At 40.8% G+C, this 23,853-nt stretch overlaps 1 protein-coding gene across 2 annotated transcripts in view; it reads left to right on the top strand.

Moving 5' to 3' along the window:
- The window catches only part of Zfpm2 (zinc finger protein, FOG family member 2), a 436,511-nt gene that overhangs the window by 281,149 nt on the left and 131,509 nt on the right, over positions 1-23,853 (top strand). For both annotated transcript variants that reach the window (XM_035449618.1, XM_027431464.2), the window contains one exon: positions 2,051-2,162. In XM_035449618.1, the coding sequence (XP_035305509.1) occupies positions 2,051-2,162 (112 nt within the window). The remainder of the gene's footprint in view (positions 1-2,050; positions 2,163-23,853) is intronic.

Below are 23,853 nucleotides of genomic sequence, written 5' to 3'. Positions count from 1 at the left end.
CTTTAATCAAAAAAAAAAATAAGACTTGGGTTTCTAGTATCAAGAGCAGTACCGAATTTGCCCCCTTATGTTTTGGGGACGTGAGTGGAAGATCGGGGTATAAGCCAGTTGACTTATGTGCCTTCCACTAAGATTTCCTGGAGACTTAGCATAATGGAAGCCTTCAGGTTTGCTGTTTAAAGACACTGAGGCAGACTGTCCTTTTGGGTTAGAGAATTACTAGAAGGTATAGGAGAAACTGTGGCCACCCAACACAAGCCACAGTAACCCTCATGAGCATGCATGGCAGGCACTTCCTCCCTGAGCCAAGCCTGCATCAATGCCCAGAGACACCAATGAGCAAAGGACAACACAGCAGAGTCAGCAGCCTGATCCAGTGGGACCTTGGGAGGGGGTATAAAGGCAGACCTAACTTCCGGAATAAAAGAGTCTGCAGCCTGCTCTGCTGCTCAATGACTCCCCATGCCTGAGTCGTTGGTGCTGCATCTTCTCACCCCTCCCCCAAGTGGTGTCCAAGCAGGGTCACCCTCAACAAGAAGGGTTATTAGTACCATAAAGAGACCAGCCACACATGGTAGGGGATTTTAATGGAGGTAAGGCCCACATGGCTGAGTAGGGATGTCCAGACATTCTAAGCTACCCAAACCCTTACACACCCCTAATCCAGCTAACACTTGAGGCTTGTTTTTAAATTTATCCTTCACGGTTGGATTTTTATTAGCATTGTTTTGTAGTCATGGCCTCGCCTGATACGATTGTTCCTTAAAGAACTGAGTCAGCCTCTGTTTCACACGTGCAGTTTTGAACATGGCTTTGCCATTACAACGCATTGGTATGTAGTACACACTCCTTGCTGTTGTTGTGAGGTGGGCGAAGAGGGTTTTCCACATTCCTGTGAGGTCTGAAGTTGCCAGAGTACACAGAAATTCTCCAGCGAATACTTGTGAATGTCAGTTTGGGGGATTCATGATAGCGTGGAACACGTGAGGGAGTCCCAGGATGAACGGAGATTTCTCTGGCAGAATCATATCTAGGTGAAAATTCAGTTCAGAAATTACCTTGAGACCCTCGTATTGTCCTCAGTGTTGTGCTTTCCTGATATTTGATACATGGAACACGGGCTGTCGAATGATAAGTCTGAATGCCAGTTTACTGCGACTCATCGGGGAAGCACCTTCCCCCCGAGACTTCCCAGATTTCCTCCCTGGTTTATTTCTTGTGGTGCAAATTTATCAAATGGGTTTTTAAAGGTAAATAATCTGGTTGCCAAACCCCCCAAAGTGTCGAATCTTAGGAGAATTAAATTTACCTATCTGGTATGTTCGGTTAGAATGGTAGCACTGGTCTCCCTGTCTGTTTATTCCAGGCACAGGGCAACTCATGATTCTGTCTCTGTGTATTTGATTTATTCAGGGTTGCTCTTTTACAGTTTCCTGGAGACAGTGTGTGGCGGTGGGGTCATTAGCATCGTTATTATTGCAGTGGTAGTCAGACCACATAGCCACACTTGGGCGAAGACAGCTCATGGGTTTCATTACTCATTCCAAATAAGCGCAGACTCTAATATAAATGTTGCTCAGGACAGGGCTTTGAAATGGATCCTGGTTCTTAAAATTCTTTCCTGTCTGTTTCCAGAAATCAGGAGATCCCATTGATAGCGAAGCACAATGTGTCTAAAGTTCACTTCCAAACACTCTGCTCTTTGGGGTGAAAGTCGTCTGCATTCTCTTATAATTCAGAGCCACAGGAGATCTGCCTAATCTTGGAGATCTGATCCAGTAACATTTAGGGGGTAAAATCCTAGATAATAATTCCACCATGCAAGATTAGTGAAAGCAGTAAAACGTTGCAGCTTCTGTCTTTAAAAAAAAAAAAAAAAAAAAAAAAAAAAAAAAAAAGGAAGATACCATGAGGCAGGGGAATAAGGCCTTGGATTATGGTTTGGGAGATTTAGTTGCTTGTCAAAAGTGAAATGATTAGTGCAGTTATTATTCACGTATTTTTTTTAATCAATGAGAGCAAACGGCATCTGTTTGTTATCATTCTGCAGAAGACAAAGGCTCAGGTCCCCATGGTGCTGACTGCTGGTCCCAAGTGGCTTCTGGACGTGACTTGGCAAGGAGTGGAGGACAGCAAAAACAACTGCATTGTGTACAGCAAAGGTAACCTCGCCACCCTCTCGCTGTCTCTTTAGTGGCACTGAAATCTGAGTTATCGAGACAAGGCTCCCAAGGAACGGGATCCAGGGCCTGGTATAACGTAACTCCTTGCTTCCCTCTTTCCACTCATGATGCTCTCTAGTCTGTGTTTTCGGTGATGCTTACTGAGTTTTACTTCCGTACAACGTAAGCAGAAAAGAGTAGCAGCATTCAGAGCTGTGACCTCCTGCTAAGCCCCGTGTGTGAGTGGCTTGGCTGGTTTCCCTTCTCTTTACTCCTCGTTTTACAGATATGCGGCCGGGTTTTATGAAATCTCATATTCCCCTCTTGGGTATTATTGACCAAAGAGTGTATATTCCTTTTGAAATTCATGTCCGGAGGCCTGCTTCCCGAGGCACTACCTTGCAGTCAGATTCCAGAGCTCGTGCAGGACTAGAGGGGAGCTGAAAATGAAGCCCCCTCTACAAAGACCAAATTCTGCCCCGTGATGCTCTGCAAAGGGCATGAGGCTCATGGGGAGGAGGGCACCTGATGGCTTGCAGAGGGCTGCCTTTGATCCCCTCAGCATGACGTCAGTGTAGCCAACCTCTTGTAGCCCCAGAAGGAGCTGCAGTTTGGTGACATCACATCATGAGACAGTTCTCATTGAGACAGGGATGTGTGTTGGGGTTGGGGGCTGGAGCATGGGGCTTATTGTAGGTTTGCGGATTTTCTCTACCTTTACGTTTCAGGCTCTGGCTCATTGTTCTCACGGTGAAGTCCCCAGTCTCACTTTGTCATCGTGAATATTGCAAACCCTTTTGCGTCTCATGTTTCATTTCTTTCAGCTTTCCTTCTTTCTTTTTTTTTTTTTTTAACCAAATAGACCTACTGAGATCAAAGATTGGTTTGTTCATTGAACCTAGAAACCATGAAAGCACACAAGGGAACAAGCAAATAAGCACCCCTATCAATATATTAACATATAAAACACTAATCATAACATCAAAGGCGCTTAAAAACTTGCTAGAAACAATTACAACTTGTTCCTATAATCATTACAATTTGTACATTTGTAAGAGGATTGCCTCCTAACTACCCTGAGCCTTTGAAAGTTGAAACACCGGAAAGAGGGAATTTGCTAGCTAAAAACACAATCTGCACACCAGGATCTCATTATATTTCTTCCCCTCCTGTAATTGCTGGTCACAGACCCACCAATGAAGTGTCTGCTCTATTTTGATGGGATCTTTTACCTAAAGGAGAAGTGAAAATTCCCTTGGCTATGTTAGTGCAACCCATCAACATAGAATATATAGAGTTGGTTTATTCAGAAGACAAGTATAAAACATTTCTGGGCTCCTAGGTCCCATTGTGAGGATTAGATTTCTGTTGGCCAACTGAACTTCACTGTGGGGAAAGAACACTGGAAATACTCTGATATGATCCAAACCCACTGTACTTATATCTGGGATTATTTCAGGAAAGATAATTCAGAATTAAAATTACGATCCCATTAGCACTTCATTGAGTGCTTTAGCTTGAACATTGAACACAATTTTGTCTCTGTATTATGGCTGTCTATTCTCCAAGCCTTTTGTCAATAACTAAGTTCTGGGTAATTTTCAGGAGATTATTAATTATCAAGCATGCATCAGGTCTCACCCTGTGTTAACATTACACATTGATAGCCACTAGTTTTGAGCACTCCTAGGTCCTGTCCTTAATGATCTTGTCCCAAAGTATATTCATTTCTTCCATTGCCTATCATTTTTTTTTAACGATCAGTTGTTAAATGTTAGAAAAGGAAACAAATGAAGTTAGCTATTTCTCATCCCTAGCCCATCAACTATCTATTTACTGAAAGGAGTATGTTTTATTAATTCTCTGTTTATAGCCAGGTATGCTCTCTGCACAAAAAAGGAAGGAAGGAAGGAAGGAAGGAAGGAAGGAAGGAAGGAAGGAAGGAAGGAAGGAAGACTGATTTGATTGGATAAATGATAAATAGCAGCCAATCATTGTAATAGATATATCACATAAAATGTCAAGTGACATTTATTGCTGATATCATTCACTTTTTTAGGCTGCAGATCCAACATTGTGTAATTTATAAGAATTCAGGTACTAGATGGGCAATAAGTCCTGTATTGTGTCATTTCCTTTCATCTCCTACAAGGTAACAGGTATGCATCTCCAATTCACAAAAGATAAATAAGAGAATTAGGTAGGTAAGTTTCGTGTTGTGGTTATGAACCTAGTAAACAACAAATGTACTGTAGCTTAAGGTCTACTTGTACACACTAAACACTATCCTCTCTCCGGGAAGCTTTAAAACAGCCCAATGATTTAATACATGTTTTCTTCACTTTACATGTGTAAGGCTGAGAGAGACAGTATAACTGTCTTTGGTCAAACAACCTAACAATGGAGGCAAATTTCAACCCAGGTCCTAGCAACTACAAATCCTGTGTTTCTTGTACCCCATGACCCCATCTTTCCCTGCTCAACTACTTCAACATAAGTTCCCTTAAAACAGTGGGACCTATGCCTAAAAGTCATAAGATACGGATCTTAAAGAAGAACATTTCTCCCCCAAAATTCTGTAGAATCCTACAATTGAGAAGGAGCCCCTGACCAAATACTTGCATGCCTGCTATAATCTGTCTTGAAAGCTCACCATATGTATTGGACATAATGCTTGTTCAATTACTGCTGTAAAACACCCAGGCATGTGAATATGTATTTCATTTCCCTTCTCAATGAGTACGTCGTGGATAACAGTGGTTCCCTAAGGAACAAACTTTGGGAAACCATTGAAGTCAACTGAGATCTCCACAGGACTTCAGAAAACTGAAGGGAATTCTGAATATTCAGACTGCCTTGTCAGGTGGGAGGGGCAGAGTATCCTGGCTTCTGCTAGGTATCATTTGGGTCGTGGAAAATAGAACCTCACATTTTCAGTTTCTCTGTGCATACGTGTACATTGTGAGTGTGTTGTTGAGAGTAGCGACAGCAACCTGCTTACATTAACTGTGATTGCAGGGGTACTCTGGACTTTAGGGACAGCTTGATGCAGTTTCTCTCACTTTATCTTTAGCCTGCTTCTGTCTTCTGACCTTCCTTCCTAGTGTAAGTAGCAAGGAGCATCATTAGACAGGATCTCTGGAGGTGGCTAGTCCCAGACTTGTTCTGCAAGCACAGTAGAGCCAGTGAAACCAAAGCAATCTTGAATGTTAAATGATACAGAACCAGTGATTCACCAGTAGTGCTCACTGGCACTCAGTAGTCGTATTGGAAGACTGAGGGAATTAGCCTGAACTGAGCCAGCGGGGTCAGGAAAAATTGTTCCCTAAATACAACCTTGGGGCTGCTGCCATAGCACAGGCTCTCCTGGGGGCAGCTTCCAGGTAGTCAGATGTATAGATCATCAGGGCAAAATTCCTTTGCGCCTGGGTTCCTAATGACATGGCTGTATGTGTTCCCTATTTATTTTCTGGCCAAATACTTGCACACACTACTTGGGAATTCTGTGTCAATACCATTACCACAGGACCCAGCTACATCAGCAAATACAATATAAATTTTTTTGTGTGTTTAGCATTTTGTAGAAGTGGTTTAACTGGAAGAATTTTTATAGTATTTTTTTTTTACAGGATAAAAAGAGGCTTCATACTGTTACTATTTATGACTCAAACTTACTTAAAATAATGTTAAATGTGGCTAACGACCAAGTTAAATGCAACTATAAAGCTTTCACTTTATAGGTATCCATAAAATGAGTATTTAAAAGTCACCTTTTTTTGTCACTTAGAGCTATTTGACAAGGTGGTATCATTCTGTTAGTCAAAAAAAAAAAAAAAAAAAGAAGAAAAAAGAAAAAAAAGAAAAGACAGCTTTTGACCTTAACATCCTAATCTAATGTGGTTTTGCTGCCTCAACTATCCCAGGCCCTTCCAGACAGTGGCAGGCTAGAATTTTTGGTCATCTGTTGCCATTATTCTCAACAGACCCCCAGATAATTCTAATACTTTATCTCCAGAAACAACATATAGAGCAGCCTCACCCTGCCATTCCAGGGAGTCCTGCCAGACGAGAGAGTATGCACAGAGCGTTGCCCATGGATTCTTTAATATCTATGGATTGGAAATCATGGCTACTTTTTCATGCATGGAAGAAAAAGTTAGTTGGACATTCTGAGTGGTCAAAACTAAACATTTAGTTTCTTCCACATGGACATTTTTTTCGATCACTTTAGTGTCAATGCTAATTTTTCACCAAGTGATTTCTAAATAAACCACTCACTAGGTCTCTATACTAAGTCAACAGTGTCATCCAAGATAATGAAAATCTATCAATCAAGTAGCCCTCGTTTTCATTTGCTACAGTTCCTTTATGTGTAAGAGCATGGCATCACTGTAAAGAAAAAAATCTCCACATGAGTCGGGGGCAAATCACTTATCCTCTCTAAATAGTGTCTTTCTTAGCTTTGTATATAGAGACCAATGGATTCTTGGTGGATTTTTTTATGAAGAAGGTCTAGACATTGTTGTAATTTTAAAGAGCAGCATGCAAGAGAAAGCGCCATATGACAGAGCTTGGGTGGAGGGTTTTTTTTTTTTAATTGGGGGAAAGTGAATGAGAAAAGGTGGGAGGGGAGATGGGAGACTGGCCTCTGGGGAGAGGAAGAAGAAGAGGAGGAGGAGAAGACAGGCAGAGAAACAAAGAGAAAAGTGGGAGATGGACAGGGCCCTTTAAAAGGGAATGTAGTGTGGGGGAGCAGGGGAGGGAGAGGGAACTGGGATTGTCATGTAAAACAATCTTGTTTCTAATTTAAATAAAAAAAATCTGCAAAGACAAAAAAAAATAAAAAAAAAGGGAAGGTAGTGAGTAGGCACAGGTGGTTCTCTTAGTGGCTGCAGCTGAGGGTGTATCCTTTCAGAACCCCAAGGACAGGCCGGTACAGATGCCTGAATGCTAACAGACACAAGCCTGTGTGTTATCACAGCCATCATACTCCTGGTTACCATCTCTTCAACCAAGTCCATCCTTAGGATCAAAAATATATGGACTAATAATAGCTAATGGAACCAGGCCTTAATGATATGTGAGAATACATGGCCATCTGTTGTTTAAGAGGGGAAATTCCACCGTCCTCATTTAGTAGCAACAAGTCTACCTGTCTAGCTTGAAAACTGTGTCACAGACTCAGAGACTAAAAGCCTTGCCTTAGGAAACCATTGGTTTTGTTATTAATTGGGCACATGGTATTGTTCTGTTTTTGACAGTTACCTGTTTATTTAAGTACTTATTTATATATTTATGTACATGTTTAAGGTGGGGGACACGAATACCATGGCACATGTGTGGAGGTCAGAAAACAATTTATAGGAGTTGATTCTCTTGTTTTTAGGTTTTAACAACTGAACTTGGGTACCCGCTTACCCATCTAGTTTACCCAGTGTTTTTATTTTTAATGAGGATCCTATGGAAATGTTAATTTGATGATTAAAGTACTGATTATATTAATAGTAATAATAGCTGTCATCGGCCATTAGTCTATGTCTACTCATTATTTCCACATATTTTCCTGTTTATTGTTCCAATATAAACGGGCACTATACTATCCTACAAAGTGAGAAACAAGTTCAGAGAAATAAAACTCAATGACACAAAATAGCTCCTGTGATATGAAGCTGGTATTCCATCCCAAGATTAATCCCATGACCATTTATACAATTAGCATTGCTTTTGAAGCCACCCCTTACTAGCCCAAGGTTAGGGGTTATTTTCCTTCTTTGGAAATGACATACATGTTTATCAGTGGAGTTATTTTTCTCGCTTTGGCATATCTTGAAAGAGGCAGTGTCCTAGAACACCCACAGCAGTGACCACACACTTTGTGTTCATCTTTGTTGCTTCTGAGGCAGCTCCAACTGAAACTCATAACCATTTTCAAACTTCTGTCTTGTACCTTTGTATTCATTTGGTCACACAATTAATCAATTAAGACGTTATTGATTGTCTGCTCAGTTCAAAACCCTATACTAGGCACTATGAAAATAATGACAGACAGAAATGGTAATAAGATCTTTCGTGGTCGAGAAACATTCTGCACCCAGAGTAAATTGATCATGCTTTGAAAACAAATGTTTGAACTATCAGTACCATGGTTCACTTCAAGGCAGAGGATCTGCTGGAGCCTCCTAGAACTTTGATACACTAGCTTTGCCCATTATGATAGCCAGTTCTCAAAGTAGTCCACAAGCTAATGCTTTACTTTATCCAGAGGGTCTAATAGCATACAAATATTAAACTAATCTGAAAGGAAAACAGTATTCATCTTTAAACATGTATCTAGATAGTCAGTAAATTAATAAAAAAATATATGAATGTCGTCTCATTTTACTGTATTCTTGAAAGAGTGTGAGTGCCTGAACCAAATATTTAGCAGTGGGAATTATAAAATCATAAGACGATTAAGTTAGCTAGTCTTAGAATTCCAATATTGCTTTTTAAATGACTTCAGGATATAGGAGGTACTAAGGTTATTATCTGTTATCTGGAATACAGTGGAATTGTACAACTGGATAATAACCAAACAAACTGACACAATGTAAAATTACATTATCAGTGTGTTAAAACAAAATTGCGCCCTAAAGGAGTCCACATACCAGCTCAGAGCTGCAGTGTAATTATGCTTAACTCTGATAATTAAAATACAACGGAGATCAACAGAATCATTTTCATTAAGAAAATTATTAATGATGGTGGTATAACAGTAATTGATTGCAGAGCACCACGGGGTAACGTGGTGCTGAAAACCCAACATGTTTCATGATTGTCTGAGGCTTTTTCTGCTTGTGTTCTGTTAAAATGAGAAATACATTTTGAGGCGTGAGCAGTTCACTATGCCTGCTCTAAGAATCAGTGATTGGGAAAATGGCTGCTTTAGAAAATCACAGTTTTGATTCCAGCAGTCATTTCGGGAAGGTTTGAAGGTCAAGGCAAGCAGCCCCACTAGTGATGGAGTTATTGTTAACAGGGCTTTCTGTTGCAAATTGCAGAATGGCAGCAGATTCAGCAAATACTGGACTTTGCATTGTTTCCATCTCTTACTGTGCATTTCCTGTTTTTACAGCTGTGTTAATGGTTTATTGATATTGTGTTGACCCAAGTCTGCTTGCACATTTACAGTTATTATTTATTTATGCTATGTATGTAAAAATATACTTATTTCCATATTCACGTCAAGGAGAGTTTTCTAAATGAAATACTGGCAAATAGGCCTGTGGTATATCATTAATTATCTTAATGAGTGAGATGTGCTGGCACTTGTTAGGGAAAAAAAATATTAAGCCATCTTGGACCCACATATTAGTGAAGCATGTGTTTCTTAGGGTTAGAAACGAAGTTAGACTGCTGTCGAATGATAAGAACTAAGAATATATCAGTGTTATGTGTATAAAAATGAGAAATGAAGACCAGGGTCTTTTGAGAGGTGGTCACTACCACTCAATGATGGTTAGCTTGTCATTCAAATAGATGATAATCTTGACAGCTACCCCCAGGAGTGTCTTTGTGAGCTAAACCGAGTAAAAAAAAATTTTTTTTGAGAGAAAGACACTGTAAATAACTTTTCAGACATCAAGCTGATGAAATTCTTGCGTTACAGTTCTAGATGAGAAAAGCAGAGTATATGGCATCGTGTCTACTATAGTTAGAGTAATATTTAAAATTGTATGAGCAGGAAACATTGAAATAAAGTTGCAGGAAATTGCAAAAGTATTACTGTAAAGGAGCAAGATTTGTGGACATCATTTTGATTTATTTTTTTTTTCATTTTACATACCAACCCCAGTTCCCCCTCTCTTCTCATCTTCTACCTCCCAACCTCCTCCCCATACCACCCCCATCCTCTCCTCAGACGGGTAAGGCCTCCCCTTGGAAAGACAAGTTGAGGCAGGACCAAGTATCAAGACTGAGCAAGGTATCCCACCATAGGGAATGTGGGTGAGAGTTATTTAGATCTTTTTAATGTTCCAAGTTAGAGATGGAACCTAAGACATGAGAGGCAAGTGTTCTAGCAAGTAACTGCACTTTCAGCCTTGTGTCTTAAAAAAATAAACTCCTCTTCTTAGAATATTTTTCTCACATAGTTTAAGAGAAGTACATTCAAATCACTCTGTGTTAACCCATTCTTCCATTCATTCATTCATTCATTCACTCGTTCATTCACACAGCTAGGGATCAAACCCATGTCTACACGTGTACTAGGAACCTGCTGTACCATTGAGTTAATGTCTTCAACTCTTTTTTTCTCACATGACCCAAACTGTAGAAAAAGGAATCTTTGTCTCATTTGCAAATTCTTTAGCCCATAGGAAAATCAATGTTTTTTTTCCTGGTGATATAATTGAACTTCACTAATACTCTTATGAATGCCCTAAAACTTTTTATTTTTTAAATTATTTTTGAAGTAAAATACAAATAATTGAGCAGGTGATTTTTCCATGGTATGTGGTACTGCCACAAGGATACAGAATAACGTAAAACAAGCCTTGACCTAACAAACTCACTGAAAGCTTCATTAATCAATTATACTTAAATATTTAATTCGCACCTCATACTCAAGGCAAGATTTATGGAGGGTATGCATCTTTTTCATGGAAAGCTAAATATCAATTTGAGAAATGGAGTGAGCACACTTAAAGGGTTTGGATTTGTGAGCCTAGAGGCTCACAGGGTGGGATGCTCACAGAGTATGGTTTTGTAAGAGTAGGGAACTTGCAAATGAGAGCAATTGTGGGTAAACCATCAAGGTGCCCTTGATCTTCAAGTCAGGGGAGAGCCAATCATCCAAGGATATCCATAATCAAAATGAGAGTTTAGCCAGATACTTGTGTCAAGTAATAAATAATATGTAAATAAATAATATGTAAGTTTCCATTCATCCGTTCTGACAAGAAAATGATGTTGTAGTCACATACTTCTCGTATGTGACTTCTTGTTACCTGACCCCGTTTTCCTGTCCCTATTCGTAGGTCAGCTGACTTGGATCACATGGATCCATCATTGAAAACACACATATCCACCCCCCCACACTTCTCTCTTCATGACGTATATCAGCCTGCCAATACTGCTGGCTGCTCAACTCAACTTTCTCCTAGCTAGCCCCAACAGACAAAGGATTACTACTTGTGAAGTGCTTGGAATAGCACCATATTAGTTACTCTTCTTTCTATGACAAAAAAAAAAAAAAGCAACCTATGGGAGAAAAGATTTATTGAGTGGCTACAGTGCCTGTGTCAGGGAAGTGAGGGTGGTGAGTGTGAGGTGGCTGGTCACATTGCACCCAATGTTGAGAAGCCAGGGACGATGAATCTGTTGCGCCTACGCTTTTCTCATTCCATCCCTCTAGATCCCAAGCCTAAGGGGTAGGGCCAACTATAGCTGTACCATCCATTAAACATCTCTCAAAGGGCCCTCTTAAGTGTGCCCAGAGATATGATTCGAAATCCAGACAAGTTGATGTTGAAATCAACTCCCCCAAGCAACTAATCCATAAAGAGCCCTATACCAAGTGACACTCAAGGTAATAACAAAATACCCACCACAGCTACCACCAGTAATAAAAGAACTGAAGCAACAGTTCTGCTTAGATTTCTGTTACATTTTGCCACATTGTAAATATGGCACCTCCATGGATATAACAGTAGCATTCTGATTTATTTTTCTAATTAATCTCAAGTGACATTTTTCTTTCTTATTAGATTTTCACTTCCTTGAACACACGGCATCACTTGTTAGGTAACAACTCTATCTTGCTTCACAAAGATTTGGAAACCTCCTACGGTTCCCACCATAATTAACAAGGTTAAAAGTATCGAAAGTGCACAGGGCCAAATCTGGCCCACTAAGCTGTTTGTGTCTATAAAGTTTTACTAGAGCATAGCCATGGAAATTTGCTTTTACATTGTCTAGACACCTTACTGTAGCATCTGAGTGGAATAATTGCTTCAGGGCCTGAAATTATTAGTTTGTTCATTTAAGGAAAAGGGGAAAAAATCCATTTGCTTTTTGCCTATCTCTTAACCAAAGTTACAAGGTTGTAAACCTTGTCCTATTAGCTGTGTGTGATCTACCACTGGCCACCTCTTGCCTCTTTTCCCATTACTGTCAAACTCTCCCATTTCATTGGTATAAATACTCTGCTTCTGAATGAGAATAATGTCACGACCTCAGAGACTTCACACTGTTCTGGTCCTACCTTGCTCTTTCTCTCACTTCTCATGACTTGTAATCACTACCCTCAAGGCTGCAGCTGGAGATGAGGATTTCAGTACATGAAACTTGGAGAGAACATTACAGTCACTAACATCTCATTTATCTTCATATTTGACATTTTAAAAGATTTCGTTATTGTGTGTTTTATGTATGAGTGCTCTGTCTGCACATTTGTGTGCATGGCAGAAGAGGGCATCCGTTCCCACTACATAAGGTTGGGAGATGCCACGTGGTTGCTGGGGATTGAACTCAGGACCTCGGAAAAGAGCAGCCAATGCTCTTAATCTGTGAGCCATCTCTCCAGTCCCATATTAGACATTTAAAAGTTTGTCTAGGGGCTGGAGAAATGGCTCAGAGGTTAAGAGCACTGACTGCTCTTCCAGAGGTCCTGAGTTCAATTTCCAGCAACCACATGGTGGCTCACAGCCATCTCGTTATGAGATCTGGTGCCCTCTTCTGGTGTGCAGATATACATGGAAGCAGAATGTTGTATGCACAACAAATAAATAAAATCTTTAAAAAAAAAAGGTAGTCTCATGGAAATTTTAAGAACTAGAGTTTTTTTCCAAGCAATGCATGTCTACTCAATACACGTTTATGAAATAATTGATGTGTGCATTTAGTGACATTTTCAAAATTGGGGGCCATTTTCTGAAATGTATTCAAATTTTGCTCCTTGATTGTCCCTTGCTTTTAAGCATCATATTTGTAATTAACACAAGATTTTACTCCTATACTCACTTTCCAACATTCTTGTTGGAAAATGTACAACATTTCTTGTACAGATATCATTCCCCGAGAGACGGAGGAGGATGCCTGAGAACTTTTGTGTTCTACATCCTTGCTTTCTTTCATCTTCCCATTCTTGGTCCTGCGTTTGATGCGGAAGCTCCTCTCGTGTGGCTTGCTATACTCAGACAGAAGTCTGTCTTGCTAATTTATAGAGAATCACTCGAGGCTGAGTGCAAAAGCGGTGCTCGTAAGCAACTCTTATAACCTGTTTACTTCCACAGCACCCCGGGGCAAGAAACATCCACGGTCACAGGCTTCTCAAATTACAGTGAATTATTTAGGAATTTCATAGAGTGTTATTTTGATCATATTCTCCCCCAGCTCCTCCCAGACCAATTCTCTCTGCTCTCACCTCCCTGCTCATCCAATCGTGTGTTTTCTTACCTTCTGTTGAGTCTCTTTGCATTGTCTTGGAAGTGAGATCAAACTTGGAGTCAGGTCATCAAAGAAAGCCGATTCTTCCTCTCCCGGTAGCTACTAAATGCCAGTGGCCTCCCATCTAGAGGTAGGGTTTTGTGCTCACCTCTCCTGCCTCTATTTATGCTGGAATTTTGTCTGGCTTGAGCTTGGGAAAGTCTTGTGTGTGTGCCCTTGCAATCGCCTGGAGTTCACGTAAGCGATGCCCGGGTTATTTGTTGTTCGTGTTTGTTTGGCAGTGGCACGTAAGCAATACCCTTGGGTACATCTGTCCCTGGAACCAAAGCCTGTCTATGCCACTACTCCAAACACCAATCCCCTGTCTCCTAATGGTATTTTAGGAATTGCCACATTGCTTAATGGGGGGCGTGGGGTGGGCAACTGACCATGCTGGATGACAGGTGACTCTAGCTAGCTTCGCCTCTTGCCCTAGCCTTCACAGTCCTAGGAATCTTTCCGCATAGACCTTGCCTAGGATTCGGTGGACCCCATCCGCTTGCTTCTTAGCCTAATTCCCTTCAAGTAGTTAGGTTTTACCTTTCTGTTTTCACTTCTGTTAATCATCCCCTCATTATTTTTTTTTAGCTTCCAGCATTTTGCCCATTCTCACTGTCTGCTTTCCTTGTCTGTTAGTTCCTAGCATTTTTCTCTGTTTTTTATTTTATTGTCATTGTAGCAAAAGGGAGAAGTAAATGCATGGATTCCATTCATCCTCCTACCAGGAAGTTGTCCTCTTGTGCTTTGCTCCCGAGTGCTCCTTGGAAGCATCCACACTCGTGAGTCCCTCCATCCCCAAGTCTCCTCTCCCCAGCAGCCACCTTTCCCACTCCAATGAAGTGGGCATCTCACAGGGTTCCTGCACTCAGTTTGTCGCCCAGTTTCCATGCCACTGAGCTTGTTCTAGCCAGCCTTCTCCATGTCCAGTGACAAAGTGTCCAGGGTCCGTCAGTGTTCATCCAAAAGCTAAATGGCATTTAGAGTCTTCTTTCACTAGTTTCATCCTACCTCATTTATAGACTTAAAAGTTATTTCTTTTTTGTATTATAAGTACATCATTGCCCCCTTCTGTTTCCTCCCTCCAAAGCCACCCATGTTTTATTTTATTTAATCCTCCTCGTTTTATTTAAAACTTTTAAATCTACTCCTTTTACTTCCGACTTCTTGCAGTCATACCCATGCATTTAAATGGTTGTGATCCTCAAAAGCCCCCTTCTTGTTAATCCGTCTTCTACATCCTATTTTCTTTGCCTGACAAATCTGGGGGTTTTTTGTTTGTTTGTTTGTTTGTTTTGTTTATTTTGTTTTTGTTTTTGATTTTTTTTTTACTTGTGCTAACAAGTACTGCTTAAAGAAGTGAGCCCTAGTACCTTGCAAGGGTCCCTATGATCTCAAGCAAGATAAGAATACCTCAGAGCTATGGACTCTTTGTAACCTCTACATATCCGTAAGTGCCCAGTCCTCCTGCAGGTAGGGCTGGGAAAGGGCCAGGCCAGCCAGTCTCTTCCCATGGCTGAGTGGGATGATGAGTGTCCACGACTTAGAACCCCACCCCAGTTACCTGGGAGAAACACACAGAGTCGGAAGTCTTGTCGAGGCAGGATCTCCGCAGGCAGGAACTTACATAGGGTTGAGGTAGGGATGGGAGTCTTAGGATCGGGTAAGGCGATGTGGGAGTAAGGACCCAATCATATTCCACCAAACTGGCAGGTAGCTAGGCAGGAGGCAGTCTCACATCAGACCTTGCTGAGTCACCCCCATGTGGAGGTTACAGGCCAAAGACAGGTCGCAAACTCTAGCCAGGCTCAGGAGGTTACACTGGGCCTCACATCCGAGCCTTGTTAGGCCCAACATGTAAGTACCACATAGTATATACCCATTACATTTGAATGATTATTTTGAAGGGACCAGCTTCCCTTTCAGCAGCCATAACAGCCGAACACGTGCTTGCCATAAACTTGCCTTGGTCACTTAGAGGTCAGATGCCTGTCTCGTGACAAGGAACCCATCAGAAGTTAGTTGGTGGCGCTATGCTTTACGACCCTGGGTGTGCTTTACGGACAAGCGCAATGACACACAAAGCATAGCAACCACCCTGGGAGGGCCTGTGGGCCATAACAACCAATTGGCCAATCAACACAGGTCAAGCCCTCCAAGCCTGGAGGCACACCAATAGTGAGCCTGTGCGTACCCCTAGACACTCCCCTTACGCTGCCCCATAAGATCTCTTGGGAGGCCCTAGGAGCTGTCTTTGCTAGCCATCCGCCATGGCGGGTGGGTGAAAGGCCCGAGCTAACATGGGGTTAGCTCGTTAAATTACAATAAAGCCTCGTGCAGTTTGCATCAAGCTCTCGAATCCTCCTGGTAATTGGGGTGACCGTGAACGTGGCCTGGGACCCCGGATACCTGAGTTTTCCGGGGGTCTAACAATTTAAAGTATATTTCATCTTATAGAAAATAACTTTTAGTAAGTCTGGTATAGCATCAGCAACTACTAATGTGGGAATCATTTGAAAATCCAGCATGGATATTGCCATTTCTCCTATGACTAGAAAATATTTCGTGCCTTAGTAAAGTTTTTGAAGTACTAGGAAAGCAACACACAGCGCACATTGTGCCGTATCACTTGGTACACACATATATGAAAGAATTTGAAAAAAATCAAGATCTGCATATGTAGAAAATGCTGTCTTATTGGAGGGCTTTGTTTGAAATCTTTTCCTATTAGCCATGACAAGGTATCAATTCTCTCATACTAGATATTTCCAGATCCTGTTTACTATAAAGAAATAACTATGTCTTTAGATTTCTGTTCTTCATGAAAAAAGTTACTGGCTATCAAGTCTTGTCTCTGATACACATATTGAAGTCCTTTTATGTTACTATTAGTGTATAAATCAATCTATTTTAGATGTCTGTTTTTAAACTCATACAGTAGTACTTTGCAGAAGATACATTCTCATTTGTCTGAAGTCTTCGTAACTGTCAGACAACACTGGGGTCAACCAAGGTAACATTCTGTGTCATAATGAGCATGAATGTCCCAACCATAAGAATGGATCAAAGATGCAAATGTTTAAGATATAGATATAAGATACAGATAAGAAATATATATATATTTACATGCTCCTATGTATTTCCCTTTGAAACTCATATGGAATAAATTGTCACATCCCAATTTTTACTTTGAAAATACAGTGTTTGACATCACTATCTGATATTCATTGTCAATAAAGACTTTCTAGAATCATGTACCCTTCATATCATCCTTCAAAAAATGGAAATTTTATTTTTAACTTCATAGAAACTTATTAAATATATGGAACAAGGTGTGTAAGACTTTGGATGAATTTAATCAAGTAAATTATTTAGTTTGCTTCTTTAGTCACCCCCCCAAAGATAAGTAGCTTCCTCATAAAAAATAAATAAAGATATTAGAGTCAGTCTTTTGATGTAGAACTAGTTTTATATGCATGTGAACTTTTCTGTGAAGCTCCTGCTATGGTGCTGTATTTTTAACTGTCCATTGTCTTTTCATCACTTCTCATTAATCGTTGGAGATTTTCATAGATGACTGTAGTGTATATTGGTCAGCTCTGTCCTTCATTCCTTCCTACTTAGTTCTCCCAAAAATTCCACAACTCCCCACTGCCAACTTGATGTGCTCTTTTTAAACCTACTAAATCCACTTAGTGCTGTGGGTATGTGCATCTGTACTGGAACACTCACTGGACCATGGGCAGTATCCAGAGCCATATCCAAAGCAAACTGCCTGTTCCTCCTCTAGAAGCTACCAGTGGTGGCCAATAGCTCCTCAGCCAGGACTGGGACATCCTGAAGCCTTCCCACAACTACACTGCAGCTCTGTCTGGGTTGATCTTGTACATATCTTGTGCAGGTAGTCCCAGGTGTCTGTGCAACATTCCTGCCATGTTTATAAAACATCTTTTGGAAATAGTTATCTACTACCATCAACCGTGATCCCAGAGTCTTAAAGACAAGCCGTGTGACACTGATATTTAGGGCTGAGCAATCTGAAGTGCTCTATTCTCTGCGAGCTGATCAATTGTGAATTTGTAACAATTGTAGCCGGTCTGTCTCTGTACCACCAGCTCCCAGATAACTACACGGAGACTTATTGTTAATTATGAAAGCTTGGCCTTAGCTTAGGCTTGTCCCACTAGTTTTTCTAACTTAAATTAACTCATTTATTTCAATCTACATTCTGTCGTGTGGCTCCTTACCTCATCTCTCTGTACTTCTCATGTTGCTTTCTCCATGTCTGGGTGGCGACCCTTGCCTTTCTTCTCTCCGTCAGTAGAAGTCCTGCCTAACCTCTTCCTGCCTAGCTATTGGCCACTCAGTTTTTTATTAAACCAATCACCATGACACATCTTCATACAGTATAAAGGAATTTTCTGTAATAATCAATTATAATCTACTGCATTGAAACAGCTCTGATGAATGTTGATAGCAGGACTAATCTGTGACTATAAAGATAAATATTTAGAGGGAATATAATCCAGTGTTGGATTCTCCCTAGGGCCTATCACCTAGCTAGTCATAGTTTGTAAGCCCTATTGGTCATGAGTTTCTTCTTGTGGAGGGTCTTAAATCCAATAAAAAGTAGGTTGCTCAAAAATTACCAATGACAATATTGTACTAATGGGCATATTTTGCCAATACATCATTATTGTAACCTATAAGATTCACAGATGAGTGAAACTGTTAATGCATTTTGATTGTTGAGATGTTTTTTTTTTTTCCAGTACCCTTCATGGAAATGTCTTGTACCCAGTAGGGATGAATCTACCCAGTAGGGATGAAGCTCCCTGATCATTATCAGTCTCATTTCTCCATGTCTTATATGACTGAAGCATGTGTTGTCTTCAGCAACAGGGTCTCATTAATATTTCTGGAGTGCTATCAGTATTAATGGCAGTAGTTTGCATGGTGTTGGGGGGTATATGAAACTCTACTCTTTGAACTATACTTTTTAGTTTAATGGCCTATGGTTATTAAGCATTCCTATAGGTCAGCCACATTTTTTTATATTTTAAGCTATACATATTTTAAGTATGGGCACGTAGGTTAAATTATTGTTGTTTGGGGTTTTATTATTGTTGTTTTGTAATTGTTTTATTTTAGAAAAATCTTTGCCTCATAGCTTTGAATTTCGATAGTAACAGAAAACAAGTATCTATTCTCAGTAGGAAGAAATGGATGTGTTTAATAAAATGCACAAATAACTTTTATTTATTATATATAGGTAGTATATATTTGCATACTGGTATATATAATATATGTACATGCATAGGTTGATGACTGGTGTATTTCTTGAAACCAGATCATCTACTAAACTCAGCACTCATTAGTCAACTAGACGAGCTGGCCAGAGAGCACTGGTGATCCACCTGCCTCTTCCCTCAAAAGACTAAAGTTATAACCTCGTCCCACCATGTCTGGCTACTTTTTTTATGTAGATGCTGAGGACTCTGACCCGCAAGTTTGTATTGCAAGCACTTTACCTTCCAAGCATTGCTGCAGCCTGTTACGATAAATCTTTCCACCAAAGCTACCAAGCCCCACCACCACGTGGGCCATCTCCGCCAGCCGCCCAAGTTCTGCCTGCCGCATGGATGGACAAAATAATACAGACATATTAGGTACAAAGCTGCTTGACCAATGACTAGGATTTCTCATCTGTTAGCTCAGTCTTAATTATCATAAATCTATATATTTTATAAAACTTATCTTATAGAGGATGCCTTTCGCTGGCACCCTCTCTTGCCGGTGGCTCACATTGTGCCACTGGAGGAGGCAAAGGTGAAAGAAGAACACTTCCTGTTTCTCCTTGCTTACATATGAGTCTCCTTGCTATGTCACTTCCTGCCTAGATCACCACTTATCTACTACATTTCCCAGAATCCTCTTTGACTCTTAGTCCCGTCTAACTTGCTGTCTAATTGGCCAAACAGAACTTTATTTAACAATCAATAAGATAAACATACACAGAAGTACTTTCCCCATCAGCAGCCGATAACTTTCGCTTTATGCATAGCTTTGTTTTGTGTTTGTCGTGATAGAGGGAAATGAACCCAGGATCTTGGGTACCGGAAACTAGTGTTCTATTGCTCACTAAACTCCACCCCAGCCCTATGGCTCTGGGCATACTTTTAAAAGGAACTGTCTCAAGATATTCAGACAGTCTTTACACACAAAAATGAAGCAAGATGATGCAAAACACAACCACTACATGGCGTTTGGGATCTCCCATTCTGATTCAACTCAGTTGCCACCACTTGGCAGCTAGAGAATCTGTTTAGTATTCTCAGTGTGCTCAAGTTACAAATTACTTAGTTGATACTAGGATATAGTTTGTCCATATCAAAAATATCCCTTCTTAAACATTTTATAAACAACCTTGTTGCTTAGTTTGTTCAGCCAACCAGAGGTAAGCTATCAACTCACTAATACCTCAGGCCTAGTCAGTTCATACTCAACATTTTAACAGGGTCCTAGGTGATCCACAGACCATGAATTTAAGTTTGGGAAGCCAAGGTCTTGTGATTACCGACATTGCTTTAAAGGAAGAGGACTTTGTGAGAGTACCACAGTTAACCTTGTTAGATGCTGGTGTAGTAGCTCTCAGGCTGACACTTGTGAATTAGTTTGAGTGTTGGCGACAAATGACAATCTCAATTACAGCATGAGAATTGTCACCAAGGGAAAATGAGCACTAACAAGGTTTTCTCCTTTTGCCTTGAGATAGGCAACAGCTTAAGTCTTGTGTTGTTTTCCATTGCATTACCCCTCGTTCATCATCTCCCCCAAATGGAATTATAGAAAAGAATATGCCACTGTGCTCCACCAGGAACATTTATTGCTCTTTTCCTCTCCTCTCCAACACCTATTAATTTATATTGGGCATTAAACTGTAATGCTGTTTCTTTGCATGGTGAAAATGGCCCTGTCTGCATGTATGCCTTTAAATCAACTCCTTGTTGTTTTGCCAAACAAAATGCTAAACAAGTGCTAAGCGGAAATACAGACCCATGACCCCTGACGGTCTCGGAAAAGTTGCCGCTGTCATCCTTCCTGCAGAGCAGAGCAGAGAGAGAGAGAGAGAGAGAGAGAGAGAGAGAGAGAGAGAGAGAGAGATTTGCTGATCCACACATTTCAAGTTGTCGACAACCCTACCCACTACAAAACAGAAGAAAATATATATGCTTTCTGTCCTGTCAAAAGGCTTTCACCTTATCTTGAGAGACTGTCAGGGCAGGAACATCAGTGAATGGACAGGAGTCTATTAAATTAATAAGCTGCTGGATGGTGTCTGGAGAGTTATGATGCTCTATAAATCCAGTTTGATCATGGTGGATGGGGGTTTAAATCTGCCCGACTTCTAATACACATCCAGTTCCTGGATTGGATTTGAAGTTTTGTGCCAGAGACGCAGAGATAGTCCTACAGCGTATGAATTAAGATTTATCTCCTCCCCCTTTCTATCCCCTTTCCCCCTTCTGCTACTTACAAAAATGAAAGCACCTTAGGGATCGCAGCAAATGTTACTGCCAGAAATGAAAGAACGGTTGTCAAGGTGAAACCGTGACCTAGAAGCCTAAAATCAAACCTTGGCGTTCTATTCAAGCAGCCCCATCAGAATGGCGAGCAAAAGGTTCCACACAGACGGAAGGGTGCCTGAACTTATCTATAACCTGCTTTATGGTGATGCCTGTCAAATTCTACTCGTCTATATTTATGACAGAAGGAAAACTAATGGTGTCAGATCTGCCTTATAGTAATAAAATAGAATCAGGAAATATCCTCACCACGTTAAATAAAGCCTCGAATCCAGCTCTTACTGTGATACAATTTCTATTCAAGTTTTTACCTTTCAGCCACTGGGAGCCAAAGTTTCATGTTCTAGTACACAAATTCCCGAGCAAACTGTTAATTTTAGGGGAAGGACAAGTTATTGATATGGTATGAAAAGTAAAAAAAAAAATAGGAGTGTTTTCAAAAATTATAAAATTCCCCCTGTGCAGTATGTTTATTGCAATGAGTATAACATATAAAGTAAGAGGAAGTTGCTCATTACATGTTCATTTACTCTGTTTATTACTGTTCTTATAAACGTAGAGATTGTTTTCTTGCTTTGTGTTCCTGTTAGAAAGTTTGTAGAGACAGGCAGAGCCTTGGCTGAGCCAATACTATACACCCATTTTGAGTTATTTTTAAGTCACCATTACAACACTCTATTATAGAATTGTCCTGCCAGCTGCCCATGCTCGAGCATATTAAATTGTTCCAGGAGCAGGGTGGGCTGTGTAAAAGTATACCAAAGCTAGCACTCACTGCAATCAAAGCAGAGCCTTGGGCATTGATCAACGAATACTAATACATCCCCAGTGGAAGCATCATGATTGTGTTAATTTACTTAAAGGATCATGGAGGTCTCTGCAGCTTAAAACTTACTTAAGGGAACTACTGCCTTGGTAGATAAGAACATCTGCCACTCTTACAGAGGACTCAGTTTCCAGCACCCATGATGGGTTACCCACAACCACCTGTAATTCCAGGTCCAGGGTATCTGATTTTCTCTGCTGGCCTCCATGGACACCTGCACTCAGAGACAGACATGCACACAAATGATTAAAAGTTATATAGAAAGAATAGAGTGTAGTCACATCACAGAACTAACAACTGAAACTACTCACATCAAGTCCATCTCTGCTTTGTTCATTCATTTATTCCCTTTTTGTCTGTTTTTCATTCTTTCTTTTATGTAATACTTATCAAATTTATCAGCGGACAGGCATGTTTTACAGGCACTGCAGTGAACAACCCAGTCCCATGCTCAGTGACATTTTGACAAGGATGCCAAAATTAGTGAATAGCAGATTCATGGGTTCATACATCTCTCTCTTTCTCTCTCTCTCCCTCTCCCTCCCTCTCTCTCCTCTCTCTCTCCCTCTCTCTCCCTCTCCCTCCCCCTCTCTCTCCCTTCTCTCTCCCTCTCTCTCCCTCCCTCCCCCTCTCTCTCCCCTCTCTCCTCTCTCCCTCCCTCTCTCTCTCTCTCCTCTCTCTCTCTCTCTCCCCCTCTCTCTGACACACACACACACACACACACACACACACACACACACACACACACACACACACGGGGTTTTTTCCATAGAACAAACTAAGAAGAGAAAAGAAAGAGCATATGAGTAAAATTCTTGTTACCGTTAAAATTATGTGTTCTTGGTTTCCTCTTTGACATGAAATTTATTGACATTTTCAGTGGAAAGTTGTTTGAGATGTTTCCCTATAAACTTGCCAGGACATTTCCAACTGCAAACTCCTACCCTGTAACAGCAATATTCTGCATGTTGCTAGAAAGATTGGGTGGATATTTTGGAAATTACCTCATACAGCCACAGTGTTATATAAATCTCATCTATGTCACTCTCTACTCCCACAACCACTGAACTATGTACCTAGCCAGGAAATGCTCAAGAAGACAGATGAGTCCCACATGATACCCTCTGGGTCTGTGGAACACAGAGGAGGGGAAATGTGCAGGTCCTTGACTTAATGGAATCCCCACTTCTCATTTTCCAGTTCACTCTTAGAAGCATTGTCAATGGAAGGATCCCAGGTGGGTGCTCACTCTCAAAGGCAGGAAGTGCCTCTGTATGGCCTTAGCTTCTCTTGCGAAGCCAGCTAAAGGTTTGCAAAATTCTAAGCTAGCAGCATTCTGTGAACAGTGTCATCCTCCAAACATGTATTTGTATTCTCATCCCAGAACACTGAGCACTTGAGGCCACTCGATAGTCCTAGCAACAGAGAGAGTTCGGGATCTATAGCTGAGTTCTAACAAGAAGGACCTAAGAAATCGTTGTTTGATGAATAAAGGGATGTTTTGCACCGTTTGTTTTCACTTTCGCCTCTAGGTTGTTAAGACCAACTTAGAAGGATAGATGTGGTTGGGAAGCAATAAAGCAGATAACAGCTTACAGTTAATGTGTTCATGCTCTAGGATGACTTCAGCTGCTAGCTTCCTTGTTGAGACTTGTCTATCCTCATCTAGTTTTTGTGCCAAGGAGTATTAGTACTACCTTCAACCCTACTGAACTCAGGCATGCCAGGAAGAACTATGTAGGAAGCAAACATGGTTTATATGTAGCCTTCCGAATGCAGACAGACCTTGGTAAACCAAAAGGGAAAAGGAGACCAC

The sequence above is a fragment of the Cricetulus griseus genome, chromosome 10, assembly GCF_003668045.3.
Source record: "Cricetulus griseus strain 17A/GY chromosome 10, alternate assembly CriGri-PICRH-1.0, whole genome shotgun sequence".
In the NCBI taxonomy this organism is placed as follows: domain Eukaryota; kingdom Metazoa; phylum Chordata; class Mammalia; order Rodentia; family Cricetidae; genus Cricetulus; species Cricetulus griseus.
This window is presented reverse-complemented; position numbering and strand designations above follow the sequence as displayed.